At 37.6% G+C, this 21,336-nt stretch overlaps 2 protein-coding genes across 2 annotated transcripts in view; one reads left to right on the forward strand and one right to left on the reverse strand.

The window, feature by feature from the left end:
• Window positions 1-1,777: 1,777 nt before the first annotated feature.
• LOC131857883 (uncharacterized) lies at window positions 1,778-2,581 on the forward strand. The gene is made up of 2 exons (XM_059210657.1): window positions 1,778-2,090; window positions 2,178-2,581. Exons 1-2 carry the CDS (start codon window positions 1,778-1,780, stop codon window positions 2,579-2,581), a joined length of 717 nt encoding a protein of 238 aa, XP_059066640.1.
• Window positions 2,582-8,650: 6,069 nt separating this feature from the next.
• LOC131036901 (uncharacterized) overlaps window positions 8,651-21,336 on the reverse strand; it is a 28,234-nt gene continuing 15,548 nt past the window's right edge. Inside the window, exons 3-4 of the mRNA XM_057968912.2 lie at window positions 9,185-9,376; window positions 8,651-8,893 (exon numbers count right to left, since the gene is read on the reverse strand). Coding sequence (XP_057824895.1) covers window positions 9,200-9,376 — 177 coding nt within the window. The 3' untranslated portion in view covers window positions 8,651-8,893; window positions 9,185-9,199. The remainder of the gene's footprint in view (window positions 8,894-9,184; window positions 9,377-21,336) is intronic.

Genomic DNA, 21,336 nt, shown 5'->3' on the forward strand with positions numbered 1-21,336 from the left:
GCATCATCCATTTAAATTAAATAACCATTTAAATAAACAGAAACACTCAAAACCAAGACAGATCAAATGACGACTCTCAAATGACCAAACCAAGGCACCATGACACGCATAATAGCCAGATGGGAAAACACAACCGACTGGCAACACTCACACGAGTGTAACTGCGGTCAAGCTAGGGTACAACAACTATCTCCTCCACTCCCATCGGATATATAAGGTATGCTCAGACCTGCGAAACCAGGTGGAGTCAATACCTCGTACCTACCCGGTACTAGTACTTGCAATATCCTGCACCAAAGAACCACACGTGCATATTATATATATATATATATATATATTCAGACACGACACACACCGATGAAGGAGAATCATGACGTTCCCTGCCTCACCGGAGTGAGTGAAGGAAAATCATCCCCTCGCATCCCAATACACTTGCAAACACACAACATATAAAAATGCATCGCAATATAAGGGAAATGTGTCAGTCCATGATAATGATCCATAAAAATAACATTACTCATAAGCACTGAAATACTACATAAAATCATATACCATAAATCCAGATAAAGCATGAAATAACATCGCATAATATCCGAATCAAAATACAATAGTGTTCCACAGAACAGTCACTGAAGTAACTCAAAACATACAAAAGACACTGGTCGAGGAGGGGTACTACATGGCACCCCTTGTCTTTGAGGCGGAAATTTTAGCTATTTCTAGATCGGATCACTTTCCGATCTCTCTGGTTGTGCAGAAGGATGGAGTCCCGATCATATGTCCATTCAAGGTGGAAAAGATGTGGTTAAGGGAGCATGGCTTTAGAGAACAGGTGTGTTGTTGGTGGAAGGAGGCCCATGTAGTGGAAGGCTTCTTGGCCTATCAGTTCTTTAAAAAGCTTAGCTTTGTAAGACAGAAACTGAAAATTTGGAATAGGGATGTTTTTGGAAATATCTTTGATGAAAAATGCAAGATTGAAGGAGAGTTGGGGGCTTTGAATTTGAAATTTTTGGCAGAAGGTATGGATGAAGTGGATTTCCTCACGGAGAAAGACCTGCTTAATAGATATGGGGAAATTCTGCAGAGGGAAGAGATTTTTTGGAAGCAAAAATCACGTGAGAATTGGCTTAAAGCTGGAGATCGAAACGCCAATTTTTTTCACAGTTTAGTGAAGGTTAAGAGATGTCTCAACATAATTTTATCTCTGAGACTCATGGATGGGACCCTAATGGAGGATCCTGTTCAGATTAACAAGGAGGCGATGGATTTTTTCGGGAATCTATGGAGGAAGAGCGGGCTAGGCCAGGATAGTTTGGAAGCAGAGTTTTTGGAGGTAATCCCTCCCTTAGTCTCTAGGGAGGATAATAGGATGCTCGAGGAACCTGTCTCTCTAAAGGAATTGAAAGCTATTGTTTTTGGTTTGGGTGGGGAGAAAGCGCTGGGCCCAGATGGTTTCCAGGCTTTCTTCTTTCAGTTCTTTTGGGATTTGCTTGGTGGTGAGCTGTTGAATGTGGTTGAAGAGTCAAGGTCTAGGGGTTTTATTTTGAAAGAATTCAACTGTACTTTGGTGGCGCTTATTCCTAAGAAAGACAAGCCTGAGGGCCTTGAAGAGTTTCGTCTGAACTCGCTGTGTAACACTATTTACAAAATCATTTCAAAAGTTGTTGCTAACAGGCTTAAGCTGATTTTAGACAAACTGATTTCTTGTGAATAAAGTGGTTTTACTCCGGGGAGGAATATAGTGGACGGGGTCATTGTGGCTCATGAGACGATCCACATGGCCATGAAGAGTAGACAAAGAAGAATGATTCTTAAGCTAGATATCCGGAAAGCATATGATAGAGTTGACAGGTCCTTCCTTTTGGCTGTGCTAGCCAAGTTTGGGTTTAGTAAGTCATGGATTAAGTGGATTTCCAACATGGTAACACAGTTTTTTGCTTCGGTTTTAGTTAACGGCAGTCCCCAAGGTTTCTTTCCTAGCTCGCGGGGTATTCGGCAAGGGGATTCCATATCCCCTTTTCTTTTCATTTTAATGGTAGAAGTTCTTGGTTGCTCGATTGCTCGAAAGCGTTCTCAGGGGTTGTGGAAAGGTATTGAGATTGCTCATGGGGTGGAACCAACAACTCATTCCTAGTTTGCTAACGATACTTGTCTTTTTGGTGTGGCCTCCATGCAAGAAGCATCAGTGATGAAAAAAGTGTTGGATAGATTTAGTTGGGCTACTGGGCAGGAGATAAATTGGCAAAAATTAGAGATTTTTTTCTTCCACACTGAAGCTGGGTCACAAAGGTCTTTAGCCAGACTTTTTGGGATTAGAGTTGGTCAGCTACCTGGGAAATTCCTTGGAACATCGCTCTTTGCTGGAGCAGGTAAGGCGGAGATTTGGAAATGGCTTCTTGATGGTTACATTGCAAAATTGGAGGGCTGGAAAAGTAAGTGGCTCACTTTGGCTGGTCGCCTTTTGATGTTGAAGACAGTGATTTCGATAATGTCGATTTTCTCTATGGCTTGTTTTAAACTCCCAGGCACGATCATTAAGAATATTCAACAGAAAATGAGAATTTCTTTTGTGGAACGGTAGTCAAGATTAGGACAAAATTTTGTTGATAGCATGGGACATAGTGTGTAAACCCAAAGGGAGAGGAGGTGTAGGGCTCCGTGTTTGGAAGTTAATTAATGAAGCTATGGGGGCAAAGTTAGTGTGACAGATGTACAAGAAGCCGAAGCAGAGATGGGTTCGTATTCTTCAAGCTAAGTATTTGGATTGTGGCGACAAGGAGAGGATTCTCACGGTTGAAAATCCCCCAAGAGGATCAGCTCCGTGGAACTTTCTGGTGAATTGAAGGAGTCTGATTACTAATCACCTTACTTGGCGGATTGGAGATGGACGTAGGGCGAGTTTCTGGCAGGATTCGTGGGACGGTTGCCCATCTCTGGATACCGAGGTCTCTCAATGGATTATTCTTAAGACTGTTCAACATTAGGGAACCAAGGTGAGTGATTTTCTGGCTCAAGAACCTTCTGAATTGGGCCATCATATGAACTGGAAGGATCCTCGTGATCTGGACCTGGAGGAGGCAGATGAAAGGTTGCTGAGGAATATCCTTGGTAGTAGAGCGGTGGCGTGTTTTAGGGAGGAAGAAGAAATAATATGGTGTGGTGCTAAGTGTGGCAGTTATTCTGTCAAATTGGGTTATTCTCTACTGGAGGCAGAAGGCAGGAAGATGGATTGGGAAGTTAAGGTTTGCTGGAGTAAAGAGTGTTTACTGAAAGTTGGTGCCTTCTCTTGGCTGGCAAGTAACAAGCGGATCCTGATTGGAGATAGACTGAAGAGAATGGGGTTTGCAGGCCCTTTCCGTTGTGTGCTTTGGAAGGAGGAGGAAGAGGTGGATCATCTCCTACTGAACTGTGGTTTTGCCCAGGACCAATGGCAGAGAACTTGCACGATTGGCTGGAATCGTGGCCAACTTTGTGTAAGTCCTTAGTCTTTGCTGCTATTTGGAAGATTATGCCTTCTACTGTAATGTGGGAAGTCTGGAAAGAACGGAACCAAAGACTGTTTGAGGATAAAGCGGAAGCTATGGATCATTTTTCCAGATCAGACTGGAGAGGGCCATTTCAGAATTAGTCATTAATGCTGCTTCCCAGGTTACCCTGGCAAAGTCTCCCTTCACTCAGTTTGATGTTGGAATTTTGGTGTTGACCTTTGATTAAGTTTAGGTCTGTTAATGGGCTTTTGAGGGCTAATCCTCACAAGAAGGGTGACAAAAGTCAAGAGTGGGTTCCACTAGAGAAGGGATGGATCAAGGTCAATTTTGATGGGGCCTTTAGGGGGAACCCCGGGACCTTTGGGGTAGGGGTCATTGCTTGTGATGAGCGTGGAAGTGTTCTAGCTTATGGAGCTAAGAGGTTGGTGGATGGGATGAACAATGAAGCAAAGTGCCAAGCGGCTATACAAGCCATTATTTTGGCAAAGAGATTGGATGTGAAGAAACTTCATCTAGGGGGATTCTCAAATTGTGTTGAATGAGATTGCCAAGGGTCGGATGGAGGCCTGACATCTAGACAAACATATCAGAAGGATGAATCTCCTTCTAGGCGGGTTTGATGATTTTAACATTTCACATGTCCTCAGGGAAGAAAATGTTGAGGTAGATAAGCTCTCAAATGTCGGAGCTAATGGTTCTTTGGATAGCAACTTTAATTTATTTGAGGATTTACAGAATGTGTGTCCTCTTGAATTTAGTTGAGTGTGTTTAGGAAGCAAAAGCGAACCCGAGTTGTGATTTTGATTTTGGTGATTTGTTCTTGATTCTGGAGTAGAGGGAAGTGATGTTTCACGTGGCTCGTGTCATTCGATCTGGTTGCAAGTTGCATGGGTGGCGTAGGAGTGATGATGCTTGCACTGGGCGAGCTGAGCAGTTGATGATGCTTGGGTTGAGGTGTTACGTGTGGAGTAATTATTTCTTGATGTGGCGCTGGCTATTTTAGGGCCTTGTCTTTTGGTTTTCTGGGACTTTGCAGTGGTTGGTTTGGGTTTTGTTTGTGAATGCAGGTTGTGGAAGACAGAGTGGGGAAGGATGGAAGCAATTTCTCCCTGTCTACAGATGGACAAATGCCTGCATTCCGTGGTTCAATTTTGTGCAATCATTTGATAAATGTTTTCAGGGTTGATGGGGAAGTGTTTTGGAGGGTTGTGCGCTTGATGGTGGGGGAAGAGTTTTTGGTTTTTGATTGTCGACCGCACACAAACCTAGACATCTCGTCTTTGTTTGTGGCGTTGGCCCTGATGGTTGGTAGTTCAACTGAAGAGGTGCTACGGGTGACGACATTGGCGATCAGACCTAAATGGTCAGGAGGGTTGGAGGATGTGGTGGTTTGGGCTGAGATTGGCAAAGGTATGAGAATGGTGGAAGGACCGTGGCGACGGTTGGGTGAGGAAATGGGCAATTTTCAGCCGTTGGTGGTTTGGTTGGCTTCCCGACGTGTGGATGTTTAGATGGAGGATGCAAGAAAGGGGTGGAGGGATGTTGTGAAGTTTGTGCGGGAGCTGGGACCAGCGGAAAGAGCTAAAGTGCGCGGAAAATAGACCCCAATTAAGTTAGAGGCTCCATTGGATGCTGATGGGCGGTTGCTGGTCCGTCATCAAATCCCTCAGAAGCGAGCAAAGGTGGTGGAGCACAGTTTGTTTCGAGGTGGAAGGTCGGGAACCATGTCAGGTGGTGGGCGGGAGACTCATGTGGCAGGTCCTAGTCAGGGCATTCCTAATTTCTCAAGGGAAGAGGCCCTTGGTTGGTTTTGTTAGGCTGGTCTGATGGGGGTGGTGGAATGTGGGTGGGGAAGTATTTTGGTATGGTTTGTTTTTTGAGATGGTAGGCCATGTAGGTCCAGTGTCCTTCTTGAGTTCTGTTGGTTTTGTAGTGGCGAGACCCCATGTAGTAGCTTGCTGATGAACAACTTTAAAGTATGTAATCTTTTTTTAAGTAATATAAATCTATCCTGGTTATCGATAAAAAAAAAAAAGATTTATTTATCACTGGCTCGTAGAAAATAAGTTTGTTTAAAATCCACTTCTCTTATAACATGTAATACACATTTCTTTGGATGTTTGGAAGCTACCAAGTTGAAAAGATACATATGATTATTAGAAATTTTGTTTGCTCTATTGATAAAAGTAACAAGAAATGAAATGCAGTAAAATGAAATTAGTCTTGCACACACAAGAATAATGGAGCGAAGGGTTAAAAAAAATTTCAATGTGACTTTGGCTTAAAAATGGACTATTAAAGCTTTCGAGGGAAATGAGCTTTTGAAAGTGTTTATTAGGAACAATATTCAGTAAGAAAAAAAATTCAATGTGACTTTGGCTTTAAAATGGACTATTAAAGCTTCCGAGGGAAATGAGCTTTTGAAAGTGTTTATTAGGAACAATATTCAATAAGATATTCTCAAAAAAGGCTAGACAATTAAAGGGACTCCATCTTCATGATTTTTTGTTTAGTAAGCTTTTGGTTGACCCTTAGGTTCTAATGTGTTCTATAGTATTAGGAGGGGATGGTGGATAGTGAAGTCTTTGATCATTGGTGGGGATGCTCTTTGTAGAGATGAGGAGGTGTATAGCTACAACAACTCTATTTGGTCAAATTTGTATTGAAAAATAAACCCCTTGCCTTACTTCAAAGGCGCTTAGCTAGTTTTGGGCACAATAAAAAGATTAATAAATTTAACATGATTTTTTAATCGAATTATGTCAAGGGCTAGAATTATTTCAAGGGAAAATACTCACTACTTGAATCTAATAATGAGTCTTTTTGTCATTAAAAAAATGCCTTTTAATGTTATGTTGCCTATAGAATCAATGTTAAGTTATCAACGGAATTGATTATCAATGCCAAAAACTTGGAGAACTAAAATGATAGGATGATACTAGATTTTTCAATATTAACTCCAAAATATACATGATCGACTCCCAAGATGTGATTGATCATATTAAAAATATATTGGAATGCTGATTTTGATAGTAAGTCCTAATCAAAACTAATTATAAGTAGGGTCAACATGAGTTTCTCAAACATAAGAAATATTACTTTAAATGACTTTTACTAAGTAAAAATAATAGTTGTTGGTTCTATTGTTTCTTTTGATGCCATCCTTGTAAAGTTTGTGATGTCTTTAAAAGTTATCATCACTTTTTAAACATTTTTTCACTAAGTATATCTAAACTTGTTTAACGCAAATATTTCTGAATAAGACAATAAAAAGAGTCTGTCTTGAAAAATAAAAATAAAAATCTAATGGTAATGATTTATTTGGAAAAGGAGAAACAAGCAAATGTTCTAAGATAAGAGAAAGCATTGTATGGAGTTTCGCAATAGACTCACATTTATTTAATATTGTGTCATAGGTTATAATGACTATGGAGTTTCTCATGAAAACATTCATGAAAATTGATGATGAAGGATAGACTATTGTTTTTTAATTTAATATTAAATATGTTAAATTTTGATCATATGATTATAAAAAATGGTTAAAAATTCTAAAAGAATTTTTGAATTTTCATAAGCACCACTATAAAATTCTTGGTTATGTCAAGTGTACCAATAATTTTGTATAGACTATGACTTTACAAATCATTACTTTGAAAGCAATGGTGTGCCAATAATTTTGTATAGACTATGACTTTACAAATCATTACTTTGAAAGCAATGGTGTTTTGTCTCCCCTTTGCTTGGAACATTTGAGTTTTTTTAGTGTTAATGTTTATATTTATAATATTCACTTGATTGACTTTGTTTTATATATATGGTCTAATCTCATGATGTAATGTTCTAAAAAGTTGATACTTCCTAATTGCTTAACTTGTTGGGATTGGGCAATATTTTTTATTAGATTTTGCTTGAATAGGACATATGTGATCTTCAAACACATTTGTATTGTACCCATTTTTTCTTTTAGTAATGGATCATCAGTTCAAAATATAATATAAATGTAAAAATGATTATTTCGTTGTTGTTGGTTTTTAGACCAAATACTTTGTTTAACTAGTTATTTCCTAGTATATATATTATGTGTTGATGGTTAATAAAACACTACATGTTACTCATTACCTCTAAATAGTTAAATTCATATCTTTCCAAAAAGATGGTTACCATGTGTTTTAAGTCGCGGAGAAGTATATAAGTGTTACTTTCCATTGAGTATTGCTTCAAACATGTGAATAGTGGATAAAAGTATATTTTCAAGAGAAAGAAAAGGCATAGTAGTTAAAAAAAACTGCACTTAAATGAGAAGTGAAAATGGGCATATCAAATTAAAAAAAGTGACTTGACTGACCTTAAAGAGAAAAAAAGGCAAAGTTGTTCAATATCAACATGAAATTATCCCAAGAAGTGCACACCACGTGCATTGTGCATTTCAAGTGAAAGTTAAAATACCAAAAGTGTCAATGCGGTGCATTGGCACACACTACTCTCCATTGGGTGTATATTTTCTAACCAAAAATAAAAACAGGAAGCCTTTGTATAAGTGGACACCACTCCAAAGGAGTGTGCAAAATAAGGAAAAAACCATTATGAATGGTATCTAACAGTGAGGTATGCACCTCTCAAAAAATTGGACGTTTCATGCCAAAAACAAAAATCAACGACTTTCCAAGAGTCGTAAGCAATTTTTCTTTATCTTCAAATTACAAGGGAAAGCTCTAAATATACCTCTCTTAATTCGTATAAAACTTTAACCATGTTACAGCATAGGCATTGTGTTTCACCTTAAATAGAAGTCATTCTATATGGCTTCAAATGAATTTGATATTATGATACTGATAAATTTCAATATATAACATTCCACATTGCAGTTGGTTTATTTTAGTTTGCAGCGTTCTTATTTACTGTCGCCATACCATGAAAAAGTATCATTATAAGACGTGGATATTGGCTAAACAAACATAACAGTGTGATATGTTCCTTCCTCTCTTTTTCACTTCATTTTAGGAGGCACGCTTAAACATGAAAAGAGTGTTATTAGGGAAGTGATATCTGGGCATTGTGTGATGCGTCTAAAGATATGAAATTGTGATAAGTCGGTTATATACACTATAATTCAAGCTTCAGGAACATAATGAAGAATCATACATCCGATCTACACCTAAAAGAAATCAAAACATTAGCGTTTAATCATCCATACCTTAAAATTTTATCTTGTTTTTTAAGAACATTTAGGTGAACCAATTTCAATACATATCAGGGATGACATATAGAAACATCCCATGAATTAAGAGTTCATAAAATTTAACAGACGTTATTCGACAAATGACAAGCCTGAAGAAGCATCTAAAATCTTTACAGTTTATAAATGCTGTTTCCATCCTTGCGTCAACCCAGATAATGTATTGTTCCTGCTAGCATAGACACGTATAGAGAAGTTACCAACCTAATAATGAACTTGAAGTTGAAAGAAACGATTATGTTTTCGAGATAGAATTTCAGTATGACCATGTCAGCTTCAGAGTAAAAATTTGTCAATCATTTAGGTAGTAACCTTCAGTTTCCTAAGTATAGACATTTATAACAATCTTAATATTATAATGGATTGCATAACAAACTTGTGACTTGTGAGAATGCACGCACAGCCCACAGAAAGGCTCAAGGAGAAAAGAACAATAGTTAGTTATAAAAAAGAAACATACCAAATTATTACTTATTCAAAGTTCATCCTTGGGGTTAGACTGCTTTGCAGGGTCGCCCTCAGCTGCTTCAACATTATTTGTGCGTAACCTTTCTATAACTTCTTCAAGTGGAGGATCTCCAGGTCTTCGATATGCATGCTGGCCTAACTTAAACTCATAAGCTTCTGGTTGGCTCAAAACAAAATCTTTCAACTGTATGAACCAGACCACCAGAGATGAAATGTTACAGAAATCACAGCACAAGACGAACGTTTCTGCTTTTTGCATTGAAAAATAGCTTCTCAGTTCAACAAACTACTTAATCCATAAATTAAACAAGCTGAGATATCATTACATGGTATGGATCTATACAACAAATCAATTAGGCCAAATCTAGTACGCTGAAATTGAATTTTCACTTAAAAGACAGAATAAAGAATTTGCATCAAGCCACACATAGTTTCCAATGAACCTGATTGAAAGACTCTGGACACAACTGATTTCTATTTTTATCATCATAAATTGACTAGTCTCATTAACCATTCATACTTCTTTCAACAAGGCACACAAGTCGCAAATAACTGAGGAAGAATATTGGTATAGTGTCAAAAGATGAAAATAATTAACAGGTTTATGTTCTGTGAGTGGGTTTGTCAGAAGTTATGACTCATCACAGGTTTATATCATATCTGTAAATGGTGTCCCTTTCAAATGAAAAGAGTAATATTATTCTGACAAGCAACCTTGAAAGCCTAGGAGAAAAGAGATTTATTATTGTTTGAATAGTTATATCAAGGTTTTCAGGGACCACAAAGATAATAAAAATGCAAAACAATTTTATATTCCTCACCTCTTCATTTTCTATTATCTTTCTTTACCGTTTGTTTTCCTTTTAGACCTTACAGCCAATCAAAAATAACATTTGGTTGGATTTTATTAATGAAACTCTTATTGCATTTCATGAATTGGTTGCATCTTTGCATGACGCCGAGACGACTTCCTTAGAGTAATGATCCATGTAAATTGTGGTTATTTAAGTTATTTAAAATTATGTAAATTGTGCCATGTAAAGCTGAGTAAACATATTATTGTATTTTTAACCTCATACAAGGAAAATCATGGCGCGCAGTAGTCAATAAGCTCACCTCAATCAGCCTCTCGTCTAATTGATTACCACTGGATTAATTCACTAAACCACAAAAATTCTGTTACAAACGTATTTGTTACTTCTTCCTACTTAAACATTGTTAATGGAATTTGAAAATGGCCACCTTTATTGATTTACCAGAAATACAGCAACACATACCAATCTTACCATTATCAAAGAGGAATTACAAACACATTCCACACCTATCTAACTTTCTAGACTTTCTAACAATCTCTCTTGCAAAATGTACTCTCTTCGACCAAATACTTATATTTATGGTTTTTGACAATCACTGGAGAAAAATAAAACAGCAAGGAAGATGAAACAATTTGTTCTCCACTTGTAATATATCGGGCGCTGAGCTAAAATCTAAGCTAGATGAGTGCGCATACCATGAATTCAAAGATCAACATGCAAGTTATGTCAATGTGCTCTTAGGAAACTGACCACAAACAACTTCATCATCATGTCACACGAAAGAGACAAAAATAAAACAACTTAAACTGTAAACATGGTTTAGTGGGTGAACGATTGCAACCCTTAGATCTGTATGAGAACGTTATGGCCTCTCCAAGGAGTTGTGAGCAAGAAACCACAAATCTTACATCTCTATGAGAATGTTGTCGCCTCTACAGATGTGCTACAAGAAAGAAATCACAAGCCTTAAATACAAATAAGAAGGTTATGTTCCCTCCAAATGTCATGGGCAAAAGCCCACAAACCTCAGATCCGTATGAGAAAGTAAGGGCTTCTTCAAGGTGACTCAAGAAAGAGACCATTAGATCACCTTCCAAGGGATACCCCATGAAAAAAATCTATGATGCCATTGAAAATTCTCCTAATATATCATGTAATCTCAACAAAACAATACTCAATTTCTGTTTAAAAAACATCTAAGGGATCAAATTTACCAATGAACTGGAAGCAGTGTTACCCCGGGACGCATTTCCTGGGTAAAAACCAAGCATCCTGGAAACGGAAACGTCTTGGGGTCGGGTCAACAGTAGGGAACGTCTCCTCATGTATAAACTATTAAGTTACATCATGTATATGAATTTATGAATTTCAACTCTCAATTGAATTCTCATTTCAACTCAATTGCTATGTATAATGTATATGATGAATGATTTATCAATGTTATAACATGAATATTTAAAATTTTCCCTATTTTTTATATAGCTGTCCCCTTAGCTGTCCACTCCATCCCCAAAAATGGCAAGAAAAAAACCTGTTACATTTCCCCGTCCCCTTGTCTCGGAAACTCAAAGTAACATAGATTGGAAGTTAAAATTTCCCTTTCTTTGATATCCTTCTTTTGTGAAAGGTAGATGTTTCCCTATCTCATCTTTATTTCCTTGCTTCTCCTCATCAAAAGCATAAGATAGGTGTCCTCAACTGTTTCACTACTATTGACTTTCATATCTATGATAATGAGCCTATTGACCAAGAGGATTTCTCACTTATTGGATATTCTAAAGAAAAAATGGATTGAAGACAAACCAAATATCCAAAGTTGTCAATTAAGCTAGAATGTGTCTCATCCGCTGTTGTAAGGATGAAGACACTTCTAAGTGGTCATCCTCTTGTACACTGAAGGCCTATTCAATAATATTTCAAACATCCTCAAAAAGAAAGGCATCCTTATATCATCTAGACCACACAACAAATTGAAAAGATTCATTAAATTCTCCATAGATCATAAAGACCCTTGGCATAACTCAAGAATCTATAAAGACGTCTTCTCATGTGGAATTGTTTATATCAAAGAAATAGAATGCTCAATACAAGCTAGGATAAGGGAGTCAGCCCTAAATGATCATTCCATTGAAACAAAATGCCACATCTATGTTTAAGTTAGTAAAGTTTTAGCAATTGAGGACAACCACTACGAAAGACATCTACAAGAAGCCATTGAGATCAACATACGTGTAGACATCAAATCTCCATACATCTTGGAGGGAAAGCCACTCTTGGCACCCAAAATAAAATTGTATCGATAGGAGCAAGGCCTAATTGCCCAATAACCAACCCCACAAAAAAAAAGGGTCCATTAAACCAAAGTCTACCTCAACGACTCTTGAGCTGCCAAGCAAGTAGATGTGTCTGAACCGAACAAACAAGGGTCTATCCATATCTGTGATTTGCAAACAGCCCAAAAGTTCTCTAGCAAATACATATTTTGCACAACACCTATCCTCCTCTCTCAACATTAGCAAATAAACAAGAAGCTCTCAAAAAGGGCATTTCCCCAAATCAAGCTATATTTTGAAAATAGCAAGCAGAGAGAACAATTTGGAAATATCCAAACATCCATTGTAGAGGATACCTACAACCCACCTAGGTGAATTGCAAGAACTTTGATGAAAGAAAACCGATACCTCTTTCTTAAACAATCGTATTTCCCTACACAAGGCCATGATTTCTTTCACTAAGCCTCTTGTTGGTTCCTTGGTGCAGGAGCACCAACTTGGCATTTTTGGTCTAAGTGTCGTTTAGGAGTTTAGGGGTTTTGATTTATTTGTTTTGGTTTGAATAAAGGTCCATATTGACTGTTTTGTTTTTATCTCTAGTAAGTTTCTTGTAGCGTCAGTCTTGTGTCAATGCTAATAAAATGGAAAAAATGCTCAATCGGTTGTAACTGGAATGGTATGACTGTTGGTGTCCAGAATCAGAAGCTGTAGTTTTTATATGCCTCGAAAGCCATGAGGCAGGAAGTTAGAGATTGTTACATTTTGCTGTTAAAAGATTGGAAGGGAGTACGAATAGAACTGTTCATTTTTTGCTGCTAAAAGAATTGTTTTTCTTCTGTTGATAGTTTTCCACCCTCTGTTGCATCATTCCTCTTTTACTCAGAGCTATCTTCCTCCAAATTATTGCACAAATAAGATTATCTACAAAAGACAAAACTCTATTTAAGATCCACTATTTGATGGGCAAATTAGGAGGGCAAACATCTAATTTATCCTTGAAATCATCCAAAATGGAGGCCCTAATTCTAAGAATGCTTACATTCCCAATCCCTTCTTGACCTCGGATAAGTTTAATAGACTTTAGGGTATCAACATCAAGAATCACAAAGGTATTCTAAAGCTATTGGTTTGAAACAACTCCAGCATAAAGAGAAACATGGGAGAAACAATCGTGTTTTGTTTTTTATTGGTAGCACTGAAATTTTTAGCTTGTCTTGAGCCAAGTGAGGCCACAAATGGGGGACCTCATCCCCAGCACACAAGTAGTCCAAAACCACAAGCTTAATATACGAGCAAGGGCACAATGCCCATGAGCACATAGGCCCAATGAGGGTTTGGAGCATGAAGTCACCAACATGAATGCCAATAGTTTCAACACAAAGGTTCAAACTCGCAAGTACAATAAATCAATAAGAGCACAATGCTTGCAATCCCAATAACCTAGTGGGGGTTTGAACCTTGGTGGCTACAACAATAATACCGTAATTTAACCATTGCACTATGCAATGAATGGCTCGAAAGGCAACCATGTCACATTATTTTAAAGAAAGCAAAACCTTGGAGGCTAGGAGAATTGCACATATGCCTACATAGAATGTATCTTGCAAATGCAACACAAAGTTCATAAAGACTATCTTGTGCTGCCATATGCATATGTTTACATCCACCAACTAGGAGTGCACACCAAATGTTAGATGTCATTAGCCAATCTTAGGTGAAGCCACATTAGGGAAAATCAACCTTGATGAATAATGACAATGTTGATGCACAAGGGATACTCTCCCCAAGCTAAGAAAAAAAGTATTTCCCCCTACCAACTCCAAATTAAATAAACACCCTCTGAAAGAGGGGAACAAAAATTTTGCATACAATTTCCTTGATGGGAAGAAAAATATGCAAAAAGAATGAGAGGCTAAGTTTACCATTATTTGGAGTTATGTTGATCCTAGCACAAAAGGAGAGTTAATTGATGCCCCCATTAGCCAAAATCTCTAGCCTTATTGCACTCATTGAAGTAGTGAAGGAAGATGGCTTCCTCAAAATGCTCACAATGATGACATGCCTCTAAAATAACATTATTAATAGCCCATTTTATGAGCCTATAATAATCAATTGGGAATCTCCTTCAATGATCAATTTTCTAGATCCCAACAAAACCACGATCTTGATACTTGTCAAAAATTGCATGATTTCCAATCTTCACCTTACCTTTTTTCACACATTTTGGCATCCATTCCTAAGACATTTATAGGATGCATTTGGCCCATTCCTTAGCCTAAATCCATCATTGACATGTTCTATTTAAGCACTTCGATAAACTTATCATTGATATATTCTATAAGTGCTTCCAAGCTATCCCAATTGCCATAAAATTAAGGAAAGTGATGTTTGTGAATTGCCCCTAATAGAAACAACAATTTCACTCTACAACTTTACCCAAGGGATTTGTGTTGATAATTACTTCTTGAAAACTTTATGATGTTGAAAAACATGCCTCTCTAAATCCTCATGGATCAATGTTTTCCTAGTTTCATCTGCCTTCACCTTATATTTTCACTACTTTTCTATAACTGCTTCTTCTACACTTTCTTTTCTTTCTATTAATTAAGTCAAAAGCTCGTCCACTCCTCTGGATGGCTTCTTGTGTGGAAACCAGAATATTAAGCTTCCTAGAAATCTATTCACAAATTTGTTCTAAGAAAATTCTGCACAAGGCAATACCAAATCCCATTGTCATTGTTTGTTTCTAGCTAAACAACCAGACAAACTTCTGAATCTTCTATTCACAATTTTTGTTTCTCCATCTATTTGAGAATGATATGAAAAACTATACTGCAAATTTGCATCCAGTTTCTTCCAAAGGGTTCTCCAAATCCAACCTAGGAATATTGCATCCCTATTTGTTATGCTCCTTGGTAAATCATGCAAGTAATTTCCTTAAATAAAAAATTCACTATCTACATAGCATGACCAGTCTTCTAGCAAGGGATGAATTAAGTCATATTTGAAAATGTATCAATAACTTCCTCTTTATGCTCTAGGAAAACCATGGACAAAACCTCTGGTTAAGTCCTCGCAAAGTTCATTAGGAACTGGTAGTGGCTGGCATAATCCTATATTCAGACTGGCTACTTTTTCTAATTAACAGATTTCATTCTTCTCCACATAACTCTTAACAGCTTTGTGTACCCCACGCAGAAAATAGATTTCTTCCAAAGTTTTGAGTTCTAGCACATCCAAATGACCACCCAATCCATCACTTTTGCAGCTCTTTGTTCAAATTATCCCTAATTAATACTTCAAGAGTGCACAATTATTGCTTCTTAAACAAAAATACCTCATGGGTGATATGTAATTAAAAATGGGCTTTGTCGCATGTTCAAGATCTTGAGAAACCTTCCAAGTTTTTTGCAAAATCTTCATCTTCTCTATACAAGTCTATTTTGTCCAATCGAGTCACTTTCAGACGTATCTAGTGGATCACAGTTCTATGCTTTATTACCAAGGAAAAACTTTCAAGTAGTCATCTAAAATGAGGTATAAGCTGTTTATTTTAAACTCTTTGTGCCTTCAGTTTCACAACTTACAAATTTAATTGATAATCTGATTGCATAATCTTCCCATTGAGTTTTGAAACCATTCTATCTAAGTTCATTATCTTTCCTTGTCCCATTTTTAACCTTTATAACTGCACATGCTTCAACTTCAGAGACATGAAATTTCAACTCTCTGCAAGTAAACTTCACTCTCTTAGAGTCTCCTTATTTTGTTCGATTTGGATACTTTTTTTAAGTTTGTAATCTAATCTATCATCTTAAGGATTCAAACTTCTACAAATATTAGGGGTGTTTATCTTTTCAGCTTACCACAGTGCCCTCGCCTGCCCTCCCCAAAGTGTCACTAAAAAGTGGGAAATCATTTCTTTAAGACCAAGCTCTACATCCGCTACAACTCATCTTTTTATTGTATTGTCAACATAGCTTCCAATCTGGCTTCCATGATTCTCATCACCTCAACAAGGTCAGCAAATCTTGGTAGTCAGCTGATTCTTCCTCCAAGATGTATACCCATATGAGCCATTCTTCTGATCTATCTTCAACACAGCTTCAATTTCTTCTCTGAGTACTTAACGTTATTCCTCAACTTCTAATAACGCCTCAATAAAGCAATGGTAAGTTTTACCTACTTCAAAAGTTCTATGCTATCAACTGAACAATGCAAGAATATTTACTTAGTCTAATATAGTTAATAAAAATATCAAACATTCAGCTGATCAAAGTGTATATACAGAATATGAAAGTAAAAACATGAACATATTCAAAATGGAAAATATGGTATTCTTCAATAATTTCTCAGAAAGCCCAACAACATCGAGTACTCAGTATAGAAACACGTACCCCTCCTTTAACAAATCTCAAGCTCAGATTACACTCCATACATATCTAGATTTTTGTACTTTCTAAAAACATCTCTCGTAGATTATAGTCAATTCCTTGCACCTTCCCTCACTTTTCAAGCTTCACTTGCTCAAATTTCAAAAGAGACCATTTCTAACTCTGACTGAATATGCATCTTTATTAATTCTTGTGTGTTGATTAAGAGAGGAATAACAAGCAGGTCAGATGAAATACTTCACCTTCCAGTCATTACAATGTATTGGACATTGAATTGAAACCAGAACTGTACAAATGCCCGTGGATGAAATGCAGTATGTGCCTAATTTGATATAGAAAAATGTGTCAAAGAGTCAACATGTTACACATCAATATACTCTACTTCAGCATTCAAAGCGGTGTTTGGTGCAAGCAACCACAAATTATCCTCATCGTAGTTTTATGGGCAAGATAACCAAAAAGTCAACATGGTGTCTCAAGCAAGAAACAACAAACACTAGATCTGTACGAAAAGTTATGGTCTCTCCAAGAATTTGCAAGCAAGATACCACAATATCGGTGTCCACATAGTGTCAAAGGTGCAACCATAGCAATGCTCTTTAAAAAACATGCAATTTAAAAATAAACTCCACCCAATCTTGACTTCATGTAAAAAAAATATTATCTCTGAGAGTTGCAGACCTTTGAGATTCGGTTGCAGCCTTGGGAACATGATGTCCAAGAAGGTCACAGTTAGATGGTTTTCAACAAACTCATTTTTAACAACTTCAACAATAAGGTAACCACACAGGATGACAAAGTGGTCTTAAGCGTAATATCAAATTATTTTTCTAGAGATGCTCTTACATCAGACTCCCTTGGAAATTTGATTGTGAACACGATGGTAACAATTTTGAAACTGAATAAGACATAAAGATGGCCAACCAATTTGGCCAAGTTCAAGTTCTACGATCCATAGACCTTTTTCTAGCCCTTTCCCTTTCCATTGAGCCAAGTCTTCCTTTCAAGCATGTCCTCTAGGCATGGCTGCAATTAGGATGTTTGTTAAGCATTTTTGGGCATATGCATAACCACCTATTAACATATAAGGGGACTGGGTTTGGCTGCAGTTGAGAGAGCTGCATAGCTGCGAAGTCATGTACAATGTCTATTATTATGTTTTAATAATATTGGTTATCCGACAGTGTATTAAGTGTTTGGCGGCTTTGGGTAGTTATAAGCATTGGTTGGTTGACGATTGTTTTCCTATTGGAAATTGTCGAGTCTTTTGAATTGATTATGTATTGTCAAGGAAGTAGTATGATTTAGATGGATTGACTTTGATCCTTGGCTGGCCATCTTGATCTTCTTCTGTAATAGTTTCATGTACGGACAAAGATATATTTTACTCCTATATCTGGTATGCATTGTCATCTCTATTATTAATTCATGTATTCATTTTATCAAAGAGAGCAGTAAACATTTGGCGATATTGCCATACAGGAAATTGAGTCAGTTTTGAGTGATTCATGTCCTTAGATGCTGTTGTGATGTATTCACACATCGCTCCATTGCAAATGGGGACCCCCATTTTTTTTCGTTTTCTAGGGTTAGTTTTCTTGGCATAGTCGTTTTGGTCTTCGCTATTAATCTTTGCATTGAGGAGTTTCCAGAAGGCTCATTAGGATAGGATGGTCTCCTTGAATTAAAGTGGGTCCAGTAGGTGGTCCAGGTCAGGGTCTCTTTTGAAAGCCTCCTCTTGATCACTCCATGGGCTTGTCTTAGGTTTAAGTCTTGATTGGAGATAAGAAAGTCATTATATCATGCTAGGAGTTTAGCCTTGCCTTTGAGACCTATGCCATTGAGTTAGAGTGAGTCAAAAAATGTGAATGAAGATGTGAGTTGTTTGAGTCAAAGTGTTGTCAAGACCTCCTCTCTTGCCTTTCAATCAAGTTAAATTGTTGCTTCAAGCCTTAGCTATGGTGAAGTTGACCTTGGGTGTGTCTTTGGGAATGTATTTGAACGAATTTTGGTCATGGACAAGGAAAAATGTAGACAAAAGGAACCAAATTCGCTCCTGTCCCTTCCAAAGGTACAGGAGCAAATTCTTCAAATGAGAGATTCTTCCCTTAATTTGGATGGACTCCTCCATTTCGAGGCCTTGTTTGACGCAAACTTCACTCATTCTCCCTTTGGAGGAGCAAGACCATGAAGTTTAGAATTGAAGACTTGACAAAGAGATGAGAATTTGAGCTAAAACACCAAATTTGCTCCTGTTCTTCCAAGGGTATAGGAGCGAATTCTTCTAAGGCTCCCTCTTGGCTCCTATTTTGGACAAAACCCCCACTCTAGGGCATGGATTGGAAAGAAATTAGCTTGAACTTGCCCTTAAGAATGAATTTGAGCAAGTTTAGACTTAGAAATTTGGAGGAAAGTTAAGAATTTGAGCTCAAGAGCCAAATACGCTCTTGTACCTCTCAGAGGGACATGAGCGAATTTCCCTAAAACCCTCTCTTGCTTCTAACATGGATTAAAGTTCTTGATTCTACGCCTTGATTGAATGAAAATGATCTATCCATGCCTTTGTAGTAAGTTGAAACAAAGTAGAATGAAGAAATGTGGGGAATTTGAGCCACTAAGCCAAATTCGCTCATGTCCCTTCCAAGGGTACAAGAACGAATTCTCTTGAAGCCTCCATTTTGCCTCTAATTTGCACCAACTTGTGCTCTAAAGCATTGATTGAGGTGGAAATAACTTAGATACACCCTTGGACAAAGCATATGAATGAATTGTGATCAAAAGAAGTGAAGAATTTGAGCATCATTGCCAAATTCGCTCCTGTCCCTTCCAAAGGTACAGGAGTGAATTTCACTAGGGGTCCCATACCTCTCTAAGGTACACAAGAGAATTTGTAAAACTTGATGTTTGACCTCAACTTTTGAGCAAGGAAACCCCTTAGAGTGACTTCCTAGCATGGACCAAGACTAAAGCAACATGAACAAAGGTGAGAGTGAGCGTTTAATCAACATCTAAGCTTCATACCCCTAGTTTGGTCAGGTACCTCACTGAGGGACAGGAGCGAAACTCTTGAAAAGACTTCATTCCTCACCTAAAGCATTGAATGGATATCGTTTTGAGCGAATTTGAGGGCAAACTAACATGATCATGATAAGAAGAAAGATTGGAAAGTCAAGTTTAAAGCGAAGTAAGGAGAAATGAGAGATGAATTAAGTTAAATAAAAAATTCACTCATGTCCCTTCCAAGGGTATAGGAGCAAAATCTCTTCAAGAGGAGTGTTTTTCTATCTAGACAAGCCTCCTTGAACGTGATTGGGGCTTTTGCTACATCATGAACCGTGCAAACACACTAAGCATCTTGGAGAACATGAGTATTGAGAGTGCTTTCATTTAAAAGTGAGAAAACTAGAGACATCACCTAATTCGCTCATATACCTTCCAAAGGTATAGGAGCAAATTTTCCTAAAGCATGTGCCTTGCCCTTTGGTTGGATCAAATTCTTGATTTAAGGCTTTGTCTAATAAGGTATCATCTTGACCACACCTTTGAACACGCACAAATGTGAAGATTGAGTGCAAATGAGGAATCTGCTCATGTGCCTTCCAATGGTATAGGAGTGAATTCTCTTTAGAAGCCCTATACCTTGCTATGGAACCTAAACTTAACCCTTTTAGAGATCAAATTGGTTAGGAGAAGGGTTGAGAATCAAGGAGCAAAGCTATGAGGATCAAGTTTAAGCATGAATTGAGATAAGAAGGCCAATTCGCTCATGTCCCTTCCAAGGGTACAGGAGAAAATTTTCTTGAGGTCATGTACCTTACAAGGGGTCCAGAGTGAGCTTGTCTCAAGAACCTTCTAAGTGAAGTAAAACAATGTGAACATTCAAAGAATAAGTAAATTGACTAAGTTTATGTTAAAGCAAAAACTCTCTTCTAAATTCGCTCATGTACTCCACTTGAGGACCAAGGCAAATTTCAATAATGGTGTGTACATTGCTACACTTTTGGAGCGAATTTCCTTAAAATCTTGTCTCATGTTCTCACAAGGGGTTCTTTTATGTTAATTCAATTATCCAAAGATGCAAACTTCATGTGTACTTAATACCATCTTTTGTTTGTTTTGCAGGAAGCAAGGACCAAGAGGACATCTTCAAGATGCTTCATTAGAATCAAGGACGCCTTGAATGCATGAAAGGACTCAAGGTGCTACTAAGTTGAAAGACTTCAAGTGTTCAAATAGTTGCAAACAATAAAGCAATCTATCCTCAAAGTCCTCATTCTATCACATGAAGAAATCACAAGATGTCAAAAAGAGGTTTTACAAACACTTCAAGGCGAGAGAAGCTACCAGAGAAGAAGGAATGATTTGATCGTGAGATTGGGAGGAAGCTTCATCAAGCAAATGAGAGTCAAGGAAAGGTGCATCATTCATCAAGTACATCAAGGACGAAGGAGGATCAACCAAGGTCAATGCAAGAGTACGTTGAAGAAGTAGATAGTTTAAGAAGAGTTAATCAAAGTCCTCTTCTCATCATCATCACATTGAGTATCAAGAAATATTGCTCAGCGTTACTTGACCAAGCACAAACGCAAGGCAAGGTGGGATCCTAGTCGCTATTCCTCCAGTCAGAAAGGTCCACATCAGCATGTCTAGATTCAGTGAACC

The sequence above is a fragment of the Cryptomeria japonica genome, chromosome 8, assembly GCF_030272615.1.
Source record: "Cryptomeria japonica chromosome 8, Sugi_1.0, whole genome shotgun sequence".
In the NCBI taxonomy this organism is placed as follows: domain Eukaryota; kingdom Viridiplantae; phylum Streptophyta; class Pinopsida; order Cupressales; family Cupressaceae; genus Cryptomeria; species Cryptomeria japonica.

Coding starts and splice junctions, on each gene's coding strand:
- LOC131857883 (XM_059210657.1), top strand. CDS start 1,778: ATGGCCATGAAGAGTAGACAAAGAAGAATGATTCTTAAGCTAGATATC. Junction 2,091..2,177: donor TTCTCAGGGGTTGTGGAAAG/GTATTGAGATTG, acceptor CCTCCATGCAAG/AAGCATCAGTGATGAAAAAA.